We start from the raw sequence: 14,937 nt of genomic DNA, 5'->3' as shown, positions 1-14,937 counted from the left end.
CACTCTCTCAAACATACACACTCCGAGGAAAACCTTGCTAGTGCCCGTTTAATTTATGTCAGAAACGGGCCTTTTTTACTAGTATTCTATAAAGGAAAATAAGCACCTACTTTCTTTTATAGAACAGATGCCTATCAGGTGCCCTCTGGGAGCCTATATATAGGCTTACTGATAGAATCCCCCCCCCCCCCCCCCCCCCACACATGTCTTATTGTTTCCATTGCTCTGCTTTTGTATATCTTTATGTGCCTGGGAAGGGCCCTATAAATAGGTTGTTTTAAACAAACTCCTATCAAGCTCCCTTAGTTAGTTCTTCATTGTGGGTTACATGTGCTTATCCAGAGGCTGCTCAGAGAATATGCAGCCTGCCACTAGGAACCCTTTTTCCTTGTTCTTTGAGCATGGGAAGAGAGATAAAGGAGATTTTGTGATTATAGCCACAGACACTAAAAATAATGTGTGTATCCCCCCCCCCCCCCCCCCTTCCCAGGGTTCATCCTCAGCCTCAACTGATCGATCAGAGGACCAACTACAGTAAATAATTTTGTGCCCCTTTGTTACACACGGGAAAGCATCAGATCCTTGATAATTATTTTATCAGAATCATCACAGGTATTGAAACGGCATTATATTTCCTTCTCCGGGACTCTCGCTTGCTGTGCTGGCTGGATTATTTTAAGGATTTTATTGTTGGTTCTATTTATAATCATGCCTTTCACCTTTTAGTACCGTAAAAAAATGTTTAGGATTAATATCTTGGACCTTTAAAATGTAATTCAGAGTGTGTCTTCAATGTGGAGAGTGACACTGATTAAATAATCACATTAAGCAGTTTTCCTATAAATTGAAGTACAGTACACCTCTTTTGATGAGAGAAAGAACAGAAACAAAATGTCTCCTGTTAAAAATACCACCAGGAACCTATACTGGGAAAGAATCCTCCCTCATAGTAACTCCTTGGTTTTCCTTAGTCTGAGAAACAAAGAATCAATCCTTTTTAGTCCCCTCACTGCAGCATGCTCTGATTGGTCATTTCCAGCATCAGTAAGATGTGCAGAGCTGTCAGGGGATGTGGAGCTTGGAAACTGTATAAAAGGCAAGCTCTGCAGCATTTGACTATTGGTGCAGTGGCAAAGGAAAGCTGTATCAGAGACATTCTGTGTAGCAAGCTGCTGATTAGCTGAAAAAAAAAAAAAAGAAACCCAACAATCAAGCATCCACATTATTCAGTCAAGATGAACTATGATCCATTCAGCTATCGTAAATCCTGGGAGGATTACAGGTGCACACGTACCTCTAAGTCTACCATTTCCTCGTCTGCCTACTCGCTGCACAAGTCTACACCTTCTGTCAAGCGGTCAGTGAGGACCACTACCCTGACTTCCATGCCCCAACCTATAGAGAGGTTTGACCTTTCCCAGGTGAGCACCCTAAACACTGAGCTGCTTGGTCTCAGGGCTCAGGAGAAAGAGCAGCTTGTGAATCTGAATGACAGGTTTGCAACCTACATCGAAAAGGTTCATCACCTAGAGCAGGAAAACAAAATTCTCTTGGTGGAGCTGGAGGCACTGAGGCAGAAGCAAAGCGACCCTTCCCGTCTGCACCTCATCTATGAGCAGGAGCTGAGGAATCTGAGGACTCTGCTGGATTCTGAGACCAGTGAGAAAATGAGAATGGAGGGAGAAAAGGACCACATGAGAGAGGTCTACAGGCAAATGAAAGAGAAGTGTGAGGAGGAGACCCAGTTGCGTATGAATGCAGAGGACATTCTGCAGAAGATCCGGGAGGAAGCAAATAAGGTGGCTCTGGCCAACAATGATGTGGAGGGCAACATCAACTCCCTGGTGGAAGAGATTGCTTTCCTGAAGAAGGTGTTTGGTGAGGAGAACGCAGAGCTCTCTGCCCAAATCCAGGCAGCCAGCATCACTGTTGACATGGAGGTAGCTAAGCCTGACCTGTCATTGGCACTGAGGGACATCCGCTCACAGTACGAGAAACTGGCCAACAAGAACATGCAGGCTGCCGAAGACTGGTACCGCACTAAGTTTGCCTCTGTGGCAGAGCTGGCCAGCAAGAACAGCAACACAGTTAGGTCCATTCGAGAGGAGACGGTGGAGTACCGGCGGCTCCTGCAGTCCAGGTCTTTGGAGATTGAAGCCCTGCAAAATATCATCGATTCCTTGAACAAGCAGCTAGAAGACTTAGAAGACAAACAGTCCAGAGATATAATCAAGTATCAGGTAAGGAGCTTCTTGCTGGGAGTATTTTACTCTTAAAGCCCTTTTTCATAAAGGTCTCCTGCTCACGCAACAATGACAAACTCCATTCTGAGGTTAGGGGATGCAAGGAGCACAATGTCTGTTCAGGTTTTCATGGTATCCAGACAACACATGCCTGAGACTGACGAATACAGGCTACAATAGGAATACATTTCATGGCACTGAGCTTGATTTACATCGCCATTATTTGAAAATGTGACCTACATGTGGCAAAGAAGTCATCTTTGCTCCACAGATTGTCATTTCAGTTTTTACTATGGCTTTTATAGCTATATAGTAGAATAGTAGATATCAGGAACTGAGGTGTGGCTAATTAAGTTCACAGTAAAACCTGGAGTGGAATCAGCTATTATGCCTTGAAATGCTTTGCAATTTTAAAGACTAGAGCTAGGTTTTTCTGTAGTAAGGCAAATGTACTTAACCCACTGAACTGATGAACTGACATATTTTCTCACCATTATCAGTGCAGTGCATGCGTCTTTGGTAAAAAAACAGTCTTTTTCGACTGTTATCAGTGCACTCTATTTGCTTGGTACCTTGGGACCCTAATGCTGCATTCTTTTGTGTATTAGCAGCAGGAAATCAATGCACTGTATGCTGAATGATGATTTCTCAGACAGGGAGAACTGTAGCTCAGTCTGGAAAGATGCAAGGTGTGTGTTTGTTCAGAATGTATTGCTGCGGACACAGCTAGATCATAATACTGTAAAGGGGGAATGCCATCTGTTTGTTAATGTGACTATGCCTACAAAAGGATGGGGCGGAATGAGGATTTTTCTTCCCGCAGGGATACTTCTCATTTACCTTTTGGAGAGGAGAGGTACTGCATAGGAATTCTGGACAGATTAGCACTTATGATCCCACAGCCCTGCCTAGCCCTGTACACAGCTCTTCTAGGAAAAAAGCCACACCAATACCTATTAGTGCCTGGTACAGATTTCACTAACATTTGTTTGCATCTACTGAATACCAGGACATCCAAGAGTGGATTCCAGCTCTGCCCTCAGTTTAGTTTATCTCTGAATGACACAGCTGCTGAGCACACCAGTTCTGGAAGAAGAGACCAGATTCATTCCTGGTGTTTGAACTTTCTCAGTGCACTCTGACATTTTCACTCCTGCTTCTTCCTTTTAGTTCAGCATAATAGGCATCACCAGGGAGCAGTGCAAGTCCACTGATAGCCTTGTAATCAAAAGAGCACAGGTTGAGAAAGGTGACATATATTTGAAATTCCTTGTTCTATATTCTAAAATTCTTACTTCTTTTAGGAGCACAGGATTGCAAGGAGGCAAATTTGAAGCATGGGCCACTCAGTGTCCATTATCTTGGATAAATTAGAATCGTAAAATAATGCACAAGTAGGATTTATTTAGGATGCTATGGCCAAACAGGAGGCCAAAACATGTTATAGCTGTCAGAATATCTATGTGATTATTCCATTTCAATGAGACTAATGGAGAGAATAATGATTTACCTAAGGCTGCTAGAGAAGAGGGCATTTTCCTGACCTTCCCAGTTCCTAGTCTGAAGCTGTAACAAAAGAGCACACCTCTTCATATCCCTTTCTCCCTCATTTCTGGTTAAAATCTATTAAATAGAACATCCAAGTCACAGAAACAACTAGTCAAATAAATTTATCTAAAAAGTCTGTCCTTACCTAGAGAAGTAAGGGGGTTATTTTTCAACCAGTATCAAACATAGAAGCATACCATCTACATATATACGTATGTATACATACCTGCATTATCACAAACATTTTGTACATAGAAACCCAACAGGCCCTTCATTGTTTCCCCTCATCAGTCAAATGATTTATTACAGAAACACCATATAAATGAAAAGATTATCTTATATGATCATAACAGTTTTGTGGGCTGATTCACAGAGCCCTTGCTGATGCTAGTCAGAAATGTTTGCTCAAAGAGAAAGTTCTGGTTGACAGGCTTCCTGAGCAGAACTAGTGACCTGTCTTATCTTCAGAGACCACCAACCATAAGATGTTAATAAGTAATGAGAGACATTGGTACACAAACGTGTCTACTGGGCAGATTATTATTAGAAATAGAGTGAGATACTGATTTCAGTAACAAAGTATTATGAAAATCACAACTCCATGATTGACTGTTACTCATCCTCTACATTCCATTCAGCAAACATGGCTGCCATCAGGTCCTTCACTGAACAGGACTGCCGTTGAGCCTCACCATCACTGTCACTGTCACCTCACAGAATGTAGATGCTAGAACTTTCTGCATATGAAAATAAATGTGCCTTATTGAAAAAATAAAACCTGAAAAGTGTACTTGAGAATAATGGCAGTGTTCTAGATGTAATGATTGATATTTTAATTGTTCATAGTATATTTGTATCTTGCTAAGCACATTTGTCCTTGGGCTCAGGACTTCACTGAGGATGGCCAGTTATATTGAAGGAGTAGCCTATAATTTATGACATTTTTACAATGAAAGATTGTTAAATAAAATAATTTTAAAATGTGCCAATTTTAATTCTCAGGAAAGAATCAATGAGCTTGAGAAAGAAATTACAGAAGCTAAGCAGGAGATGGCACGGTACCTACGGGAGTACCAGGACCTGCTCAATGTAAAGATGGCACTGGATATTGAGATAGCTGCTTACAGGTAACCATCAGACTGGAAAGGAAAGAGATATATATGTCAGCTATCAGAAAATTCTGCCAGTGAGAACATAGGGAAAGTTTGTATAACAATATGGTTGAAACAATAGGGAAACAAATACATTTGAAGGGGAGCATGTGTCAGTGTAGGGTGTGTATAGGATGTGGGGTTGTGATGGAGGTGTGTTTGAATGGGGACATAAATGGGGTATGTAGAAGAGTGTATGTGTTCATTTGAGTGAAGTTGTATGAGAAATATAAGCAGACAGGTAGGTGGCAACATGTAAGGTGTGGTGTGTATATGTGGCTGGGGGAGTTGTGTATGGTTGTGTGCATTGCGGGGGGTTGCAGCAGGGTGTGTGGGTGTAAAAACGTTCAGGATTGTAAGCTTGTATTGGCTTATAGAGGTATGTGTGTGTGTGTGGGGGGGGGGGGGGGGGGGGGTTCTGAGCTGTAACCAGGCAAGAATATTGTATTGCCTGATCCCAATCTGGTTCCTTCTCTTTGCTCCTTCCTCCTCCCACCCTCAATGCTGATCCCCAGTCCTTTTTCACTATTTATTTATTTATTTATTTATTTATTGCATTTGTATCCCACATTTTCCCACCTCTTTGCGGGTTCAGTGTGGCTTACAATAAGATATGAATAATGGAAATACATTTGTTACAACTTGGTTATAGGTTGCATTGTACAAGTTTTATGAAACCATTGAAGTATCATTAAGAATATGACAATGGGAGATCAACATTGAAACGTTGGAAAGAGACAATGGGATGCTTAAAGGGCAGTGTTAAGACACAGAGATATATGGTGTACATATTCCTGTGAGCAGATGTATGAGTGATGTGGAATTATGGGGGATGAAGGTTAGAAGTGGATGTATGGAGCATTGATGATCAGTGAATGTGGACTCTATGTGTTTTGGCTCTTGCCATAAATTTTTTCAAACAGATGAGTCTTCAGTAATTTGCGGAAGGAGGCTTGTTCGTGAGTCATTCTTAGGTTGCGCGGCAGTGTATTCCAAAGTTGAGTGCTCCCACAACCTGTATGGTAAGCAGAGAGCTGTACTCTTCCTAGGTTTGTATCTGCTGCAACCCCACACTTGCATGTTAGTCAGTTTTTCACTCCCAAAGGACTTGGGCAGCTATCCTTCTTGCGCAGTGCAAATTACAGCCCTAGTTCGGTGTAGGAATGTATGGATTGGTGAATTGTATGTGGGGTTTGGGTGTGTGGGTGGGTGGGATACATGTGGGAATAGAGAGTAGGGGGACAGATAGGTGGAGGTACATAGGAGTACATGTATATGTGCCGATCTCAGCCAGTTAAAAACCATAGCCCAACATCTACTTGAAGACTTCATTTTTCCTGAAGTTCAACTGTTTATTTCAAAATAAGTATGAACAGTTTGCTTACTACATCTACAGTGAAAAGAGAGTCTACTGTCTTGTAGAAGCGGGGCAGTACAGTTTTGCATGCTCTGAACCAAGATAGAGAATGTGCTGTGCACAGAGGAGGGGGGCAAAAAGAAGACCGGCAAGGCTAGAGGTCAAGGAAAGGAATCAGTAGGGTCAGTGCCTGAGTCTAGGGCACAGTCCATGTCACTTAATGGCACTGAAGTCTGTCAATATATTTGCCAGGATTTCAGTGATTGGAGGGGGAGGTCACATGTGTTGGCTGACCTATCAGAGGACAGATTGTAAAGACAATCAGAAACTGACAACAGAATTACAATATGAAAAACAAATGCAAAATATGTACATACAACTGTGGGGGCAGAACAGTATGTAGTATGTTTAATGGGTAAGTGGGGAATATATGATGAGTTCGAATGGATATGGGAGAGTATAGGTTTGTATGAGGCATTTGTGAATATTAGGGGTATGAGAGCAAACAAATCTGTGTGTAGGTCTCTCTGTAGGAATGTACATGGAATGGTGAAGGAGGTTGGGGATGGAGTAGATGGATATGTGCACTGTGATAAGACCCTGGGCCCCCAGCACTTCAGGATAGTTTTGGATCTTGCCTCCCTTTGAGTTTGGGGAATAGGAGTGATCACTAGCCCATCCAGGTAAATGCTAGAGCCTTGCCTCTAACAAAAAGAAGACTCAAAGACAGACTATACAATCAATTCAGCCGGTAACATCAGTAGTCTTTCTTTCTAGCACACAGTGCACTCAGGGTCTATTCCTTCACCACTCTTGTGGCCTTTCCTACCAGCAAATACTTTTTCCTACTTAGAAAATAGCCAATGCCTTTTCACTCCATTACTGATACTTCTACTGGGAAAGGCACATATAAAAGAGCTTAAGTTCTTGGCTTATGCAAATTAGTCTCTGCCTCTTAGCAAAATATGGCTTTCAACTGGAAAGACTGGTACTTGATCTGGTGGTTTTCTCTGGCCAGTTTTCCTTAAACCACGCTCAAATACCAAACTGACTCCTTATTGGCAAAGTATTTAGGAGTTGCAGTCCAACAGCCACCACACCCTGGACAAGGCAAACCTCAGCTTGACCTGTCCTCTACTCCCAGCTGTTAATCTCAGTTCAAAACAAAAGTATATAAAAATATACAAGGGAACCTTGACCTAGTCCTGCCTAACTTCTCCAAATATGGACACCACTTCCTGTTGGGGTTTTAAGCATCCCTGTCCCCACTCCTCCAGAACACTCCTCCCATTCACTTCCACTACTAATACTAATCATTTCTATAGTGCTCCTAGATAAGTGCACTTATCACACACATTATATGAAGGTACTTTCTTTGTCCCTAGAGGGCTCACAATCTAAGTTTTTGTAACTGGGGCAATGGATAGTTAAGTAACTTGCCCATGGTCACAAGGAGCTGCAGTGGGAATTGAACCCAGGTTAACAGGACCAAAGCCTGCTGCACTAACCATTAGGCCACTCCTCCACTTGCAACAGGGGCTGGAACTTTCCTAATTAGCCCTCCCCTTTCTGGGCTATTGAAATCCTGGCTCTTGCCCAGGCTTCCTGAGAATTATCCTTTTTGTCACTTTTGACTTAACCAGTAATCAGGGAACCAGAGCTCCCCTCCAATCCCCATGGCATCTTTAGGCACAATCTATGCCTATCACAGCACACGTGTGTGTGTTGGGGGGGGGGGTGAATGTGTATATATATAACAATGGGTGGCAGGTGACTAAGGGTGTATGTAGTAGCGTACCAAGGGCGGGGCAGTGGGGGCGGTCTGCCCTGGTTGCAGGCAGCAAGGGTGTACACGGAGCAGTTGCATGGCTGTCAACTCTGCCGGTCCCTTGCCCCCTCTAATGTTACTTCCTATTCCAGGGCAGGGGACTGGCAGAGCCGACAGCTGCGCGTCTGCTCCACGCACCTCCTTGCTGGGAGGAAAGGTCATGTGGTATGCTTCGGGGGGAGGGGTGCGGCGTGCCCTGGGGGGATGATGCAGCAGCAACCTGCCCTAGGTGCTGAACAAGACAGGAATGCCACTGAGTGTATGGATAATTTTGGTAGACTGTGAGTGTGTGGTGGTGTAGAAACAGTATATAGTGAGCTATATATAAAAACCTTGTCATGCATGTTAAATGGGGCCTGAAAAGCATACAAAAATATATGTGTTTGTGTATATAAATGAAAGAATGTCATATGCAAATGAGATATCACCAAGCTCAGACTAAATAGTGTGGTATTCTCATTCTCCACTCTATTTAGTGAGAGCTTGCTCACTAGATGCTGTGTAGTACCTGCTAGGACCTGCCTGTTTCCAAAGCAAAACAGAACTAATGTTACACACATGCACATATTCATGCCACGAATAGGTTTTCTCCAACAGAGCAGTCACATATCATAGATGCTCTTCAAGCATTGCTCCAGAGCTCACAATGTAGGTATCGATAGTGGAATAGAAACAAACAGGCTCCAGGTTATAGAAATGATTCTCAGAATCATGTCACACATGATCTGTACTCTACCACAAAATCACTCTGTATTTGTTCACATCGTACTGGCGATCGCCTCTACGATACTATGTAAGCCAAATTGAGCAAATAGGTGGGAAAATGTGGGAAACAAATGTAACAAATAATAATAATAATCATGGTGACCATCATAGGAGCCAACTTTTTAAAATTATTGGGGGTGCTAAGCCCAATGGAAATAACCCCTCCCTGGACACATACAAGGAATTTTCTCAATATTGGGGGTGCTCAAGCACCCACAGCACCCACAGAGTCGGCTCCAATGGTGACCATTGCTGGGTTGGCCTGGCCACAAAGCACTATATAAACAGGATGGAGTCGGTCCAGAGGGCGGCTACAAAATTGGTAAATGGTCTCCATCATAAAACATGTAGAGACAGGCTTATGAACCTCAACATGTATACACTGGAAGAGAGGCAGGAGAGAGGGGATATGATAGAGATGTTTAAATACCTCAGTGGCGTTAATGTACAGGAGGTGAGTCTTCTTCAAATGAAGGAAAACTCTGGAATGAGCGGGCATAAGATGAAGTTAAGAGGAAATAGGCTTAGGAGGAATCTAAGAAATTACTCTTTCACGGAAAGGGTGGTGGATGCATGGAATGGCCTCCCGGTGGAGGTCCTGGAGACAAAGACTGTGTCAGAATTTTTAAAAACGTGGGACAGGCACGTGGGATCTCTTAGAAAAAGGAGCAGTTAGTGGTTACTGAGGATGGGCAGACTGGATGGGCCATTTTGCTTGTATGTTTCTATGTCTCTATTTCACCATCTGTCCGTGGCAGCCTTTTATATGGGAATCCAGGCCTATCCCCCTCTTCTCAGGCAGTATCTCCAGATGCGAAAGAGAAGGCAGTGGGAATCTCAGTCCTTTATACCCTTCCGCAACATAGAACCCCCCCCCCCTCCAGCGTAAGCGTGCTGTGTCTCACAGTTTTATTCATGAACATGCTAAGGTGACAATTCTATAAACTGGGGCCTGGAAAAATAGGCACCAATTGTGCATGTAAGGTATAGAATTCAAGCACTTATGTGTGTAATTGGCAGCACTAATTAGCTTTTATGCACCTTAGAAGCTATTCTATGACATATGCACCAAAATTGTGAGGGGGTGTAAATGTGGGCAAAGTATGGGTGGGTCATGGGTGTGTCTCTGAGATAGGAACATACCTTATAGAATAATATAGGCCAATGGTTCCCAAACCTGGTCCTGGAGGTGCCCCAGCCAGTCAGGGTTTCAGGATATCCACAATGAACATTCATGAGAGAGATTTGCATGCACTGCCTCCATTGCATGCAGATCTCGCTCATGAATATTCATTGTGGATATCATGAAACCCTGAGTGGCTGGGGTGCCTCCAAGACCAGGTTTGGGAACCACTGCTATAGGCTACATGCACTTCAGGGTGCATTTAGGTGCCAACGGATATGACTGCCATTGACTTGGTCTAACTGTTGGCATCTAACTTTAGGAATGCCAGTGTTGACTTACGTTAGTATTCTATAATGGCATCTTGCTGCCAAGATACCGTCATAGAATTTGGCGCTAAGCACATGAAACCGGGTCATCGAAATCTTGGCACTAATTTATAAAATTGTCCTTGAAATCTTTGTCCATGTTTGTTAAGTGGCTTTTCAGTGTGCATGTAATATTTTTATTCTAAACTATGCTAAAATTAGTTTCATGAGTCTTAAGGTCTCGTACTGAAAAGATACTGCATTGAACCTACATGAACTCCCAAAGCACTTATCAAATTGCCTTACATAAAAGGAAATGAAAACAATGTTGCCTCCTATCTTACCTTTTCATACTACAGTATATTTCTTCACTTCTTGTTTTTCAGGAAGCTGCTCGAAGGAGAAGAGATCCGTTTGAGTTATACATCCCTTCCTATGCTCACTTAAATCTTCAGAAAACACTCCCCCTGCTGCTTCATTTGCCTAGCACAATATGATCCCTACCCCCTACCATTCCCAAGTAACCCACCTGCCCTTTCTCAGTTTAGTCCTAGTTTAAACTCAATGTGTTGTGAACTCTGTTTGGAAGGAAAGTCTACAAGACACGTCCAATTCGTAATCATTCCCTTATTATGGTGCTAATGACTGACTCTGATGTAGAATTTAGTTGATGTGTGACACAGTGGATGTTGGGCCATACTTCAGGTCCTCAGAGTTTCTCCTCTCATCAGATTCGATACTGGCAGATTTGTATAAACTTTATTAGTTATTTGTTCATATCTAGTAGATCACATAGCTATACTGCACAGTGCTAGAAAACAGCAAATAGGGTAATCTGTGGGTGCCTGCGGTTAATTTCTTTTACCTTGTATGGAACCTCTCAGAATCTCATATCTGCCATGTATTGTACACCAAAATGCATAACTTTATAGGGTTCAGAAAGCACACAGGCAGACAGTCTGCAAGATCCAGAACAGCAGACAAGAAGAGCAGATCAGTATGATGAGATAAAACAATATTTATTCAACACAGATGAGTAAAAACTACATAAACTTTCCTCAAGTTCCTCACACACACAAAAAAAAGATTCTGGGGGAAGCAAATCATTAGTGAAACTAAGAATGTCTTTCCACGGGGAGAAAGACATCATGCCTTGCAAAGAAGGTCCCAAAAAGCACACAGGCAGACAAGAAAAGCAGACCAGCATGATGAAATAAAAAAAAGCATATATTCAACAAACATGAGTAAAAACTACATTGTTTTATTTCATCACGCTGGTCTGCTCTTCTTTTCTGATTAACTTTATAGGATTTCCAAATTGGAAATTCTAAAGCTGCCTTTAGATTACAGCTCACAGGTTCTACAACTGTTACACATTCCAGATGTAATTTTCAGAGGTGTTTCTGTAGGTAAAGCAGTGCAGAAATGACCTGTTACTAAAATGGCCACCCGATATACGTGTAACTTATGCATATTTTCTTATATATACCTGAGCTGTTCGAGGAGGCATTCTTGAGGGCAAGGTCTGGATATGGTTTCCACATACATGTATACTTTAGAAAACTCAGGCATTTGAGCACAGTTTAATCCAGAAAAATGATATGCTTCAGGGAAGGTATGAATATAAGCACACAGGGCCCGATGATTTAAAATGATTTAACTGGGCAGGACACGTTCCTCTATGTTTCTATGTTTTGATAACCCATCAGTTCTGTGAACAGGTCTTAGCGGCTTACAACAAAATAATCAAACGCTTAGAAAGGAACGCCAATATAAGATAGGACAGATAAAACCAAACAGCCAGCAGTCATACTAAAATATGATACAGTTACATTCCCCCGGATTCTATATATGATGCCCAGATTTGGGTGCGCTGCCAAGATGCGTGCACAACTTAATTGACTAACAAGCTGATAGCCATTAATAACTGATGCAAACAACCAAATATTGATGTTAATTGGCTCTAATTAGGATTTGCTTGCACATCTGGCTTCACGCTAATCTATAATACTGGGCATATAGATCCCATAGCATGCAACCCAAAAGGGGGTGTGGCTACAGGAGGGGCATGGGCAGGTTAGGGGTGTTCCAAAAAGTTGCACACAGTGTTGTAGAATAATGGGCTTGCATGCCCAACTTGGGCGCCAGGTTTTGTACCAGGTTTTAGTAGGTGTATGCACTGTTCCCTCTAAGCTGAGTGGGAGTCCTCCAACTGAATTGCTGGGGGGGGGGGGGGGGGGTGCATCAATATTGTGTTTTCAATCGCTAAGGATAGGCAGGTTCCCTGAAGTCCAGCAGACCCTACTTAGTGCCAATCTTTTCCGGCACCCATTTTTCAGCAAAACAAAATGAGTGGGAAGTAGACCAGGGTAACCAGGACCAAACAAGGAGACTTCAATTGATGGTAGACAGTTTATTAAATGAAGACTCGACACAGTACCATGTGGCAGTTCACCTGTTTCAGGAGACTTTATTTAAAATACAAAAAAAAACATCAAATGATCAATGACTGTAGATACGGAAAGATGAAGAAATATAGTACTGTGTCAAGTCTTCATTAATAAACTGTCTACAATCAATTGAAGTCTCCTCATTTGTTCCTGGTTAGCCTGGTCTATTTCCCACTCATTTTGTTTTTCTGTTATGGGATCTCAGTGTTCCCCCGCCTCTGTGGACCTCCTCTGAACCCATTTTCAGCACCATTTATAGAATTCCCTCCCCCTCCCCCACTGTGCTGACTGGGTGATTCCTGGATTTTTAATGCCACATAGCTGGATATTGCCACTAAAATCCGGGGAGGCTGCAGGGGCACTGTCCAGTTACTGCAAGAACAGTCTGGGGATGGAGTCTGGGGGGGGGGGGAGCTGGGAATTACCAGTTAGTGGCAATTTTCAGCCTAAAAACAGGGTAAAGCAATGTTCTCTCTAAGCAGAGTGCATGAGCGATTGCTCATACATTTTAGGAGTGTCGTTCACAGATTTTACATGTTTGCTCACAAAAATGTTTTTTGTGCTATATACAGAAATGCATTGCTAATACTGGCACTCAAAAATTGCTGATTTTTAAAACTTGTTGCTCACATGAAAAAAGTTTGCACACACCAGGTCACTCCTTAGAGGAAACATTGGAGTAAAAGCCTGGAAAAAGTTAAGACAGCAAAAAAAAAAAAAAAGGCTGTCCTAGCTTTATCCTGGTCATTATCCATGTGTCAGCATCTGCATTGTAGAGGAGGAGTTCCTGGGAAAGGGTTAAAACCAAGTAGTTTTGATAAGAAAAATGACCCACAGAAAACACAGATCACTGCAGATGCATTTTCCTTTGACAGTGTTCAAAATGAAAATATGCATATGTTCTCACATTTAACACTAGAACAGAGAGTGTCGATGAAAAGTACCCAGGACTTTGCAGCCATGCAGGGAGTTGAAAACTGTCCCACCAAAATCTGCCACAGAGTTCATTTCTCAAAAGGTGAACATCAATTCTTGTTACATTTACTACTACTACTAATCATTTCTATAGCACTACTAGATGTACAAAGTGCTGTACACATTACATGCAGGTACTTTTTCTGTCCCTAGAGGGCTCACAATCTAAGATTTTGTACCTGAGGCAACGGGTTAAGGGGCCCTTTTTCTAAGCCGCGTAGGTGCGTGCACGCGTCCTACGTGTATCAATTTTGAATTACCGCCTGGCTACCACATGGCCTGGTTGGTAATTTCATTTTTTACGTGCGCCCATTACCCGGAAAATTTCTGGCATGCAGCACTAACCAGGCAGTAATCAGCATTGTGCGTGTGCTTTTGATTACCGCCTGGTTAACGTGTGAGATTTTACCGCTAGGTCAATGGGTGACAGTAAGGTCTCAGGCCCAAAATGGACGTGTGCCAATTTTTATTTTGCTGCATGTCCATGTTCGGCTAAAATAAGGCCTTTTTTGCAGGTGCGGTGAAAAATGGACCTGCATGTTTCCAATACACAGGTCTACACCAGTGTAAGCCATTTTTCAGCACACCTTAATAAAAGGACCCCAAAGTGACTTGCCTAAAGTCACAAGGAGCTGTAGTAGGAATTGAACCCAGGTAGCCAGGATCAAAGGCTGCTGCACTAACCATTAGACCACTCCTCCTTTTCCTTAGCAATCTTAAATTCATTGCCATGAATCATGCAAGTGACTTATGATTTATGGTTCATTTATACTACCATATGTCATTATAATGGTTGTTCTCTATTGGTTCCTAACCTATAGGTTTTCATTTACTATTAATGCATAACTCATGTATTCTGTTGTGTTTTAATCCACAGAATCTGTATCTGCCACTGGATTGGAAGAAGTGCAGACTAAAATATGCCTCATTTTCCATTGCTTCAAAACTCAGGAAATAGGTTTCTTTTTTTTTTCTATGCATTGATTTATGAGCCACAGAATCTATATCTGCATCAAACTGTGGCATCTAATTTACATTTATTGGTCACTCATTCATAACCCAGAAGGTTCTCATCTGCTCTTAGGTATATCCTTCATCTGTTACTGAATAATTTCTAACTTCAGATGTTGTGAAATATCCTTTTTCACTGAGCAATAACCTTCTCTACATTACAGACCAGCTTCATCTG

General features: G+C 42.3%; 1 protein-coding gene across 1 annotated transcript; it reads left to right on the top strand.

Annotated features, from left to right (window-relative positions):
• Nucleotides 1–1,235: 1,235 nt before the first annotated feature.
• LOC115462543 (neurofilament light polypeptide-like) lies at nucleotides 1,236–10,770 on the top strand. The gene is made up of 3 exons (XM_030192539.1): nucleotides 1,236–2,240; nucleotides 4,794–4,918; nucleotides 10,710–10,770. The coding sequence occupies exons 1-3, from the start codon at nucleotides 1,236–1,238 to the stop codon at nucleotides 10,768–10,770; spliced, it is 1,191 nt and encodes a 396-aa protein (XP_030048399.1).
• Nucleotides 10,771–14,937: the final 4,167 nt, after the last annotated feature.

Source organism: Microcaecilia unicolor, chromosome 2 (assembly GCF_901765095.1).
Source record: "Microcaecilia unicolor chromosome 2, aMicUni1.1, whole genome shotgun sequence".
Lineage (NCBI taxonomy): Eukaryota > Metazoa > Chordata > Amphibia > Gymnophiona > Siphonopidae > Microcaecilia > Microcaecilia unicolor.
This window is presented reverse-complemented; position numbering and strand designations above follow the sequence as displayed.

What these genes read in the sequence shown, in the direction of transcription:
- LOC115462543 (XM_030192539.1), top strand. Translation starts at nt 1,236, where the DNA reads ATGAACTATGATCCATTCAGCTATCGTAAATCCTGGGAGGATTACAGG. An exon ending in GAGATATAATCAAGTATCAG is followed by an intron (nt 2,241 to 4,793) that starts GTAAGGAGCTTC and finishes TTTAATTCTCAG; the next exon opens with GAAAGAATCAATGAGCTTGA. An exon ending in ATTGAGATAGCTGCTTACAG is followed by an intron (nt 4,919 to 10,709) that starts GTAACCATCAGA and finishes CTTGTTTTTCAG; the next exon opens with GAAGCTGCTCGAAGGAGAAG.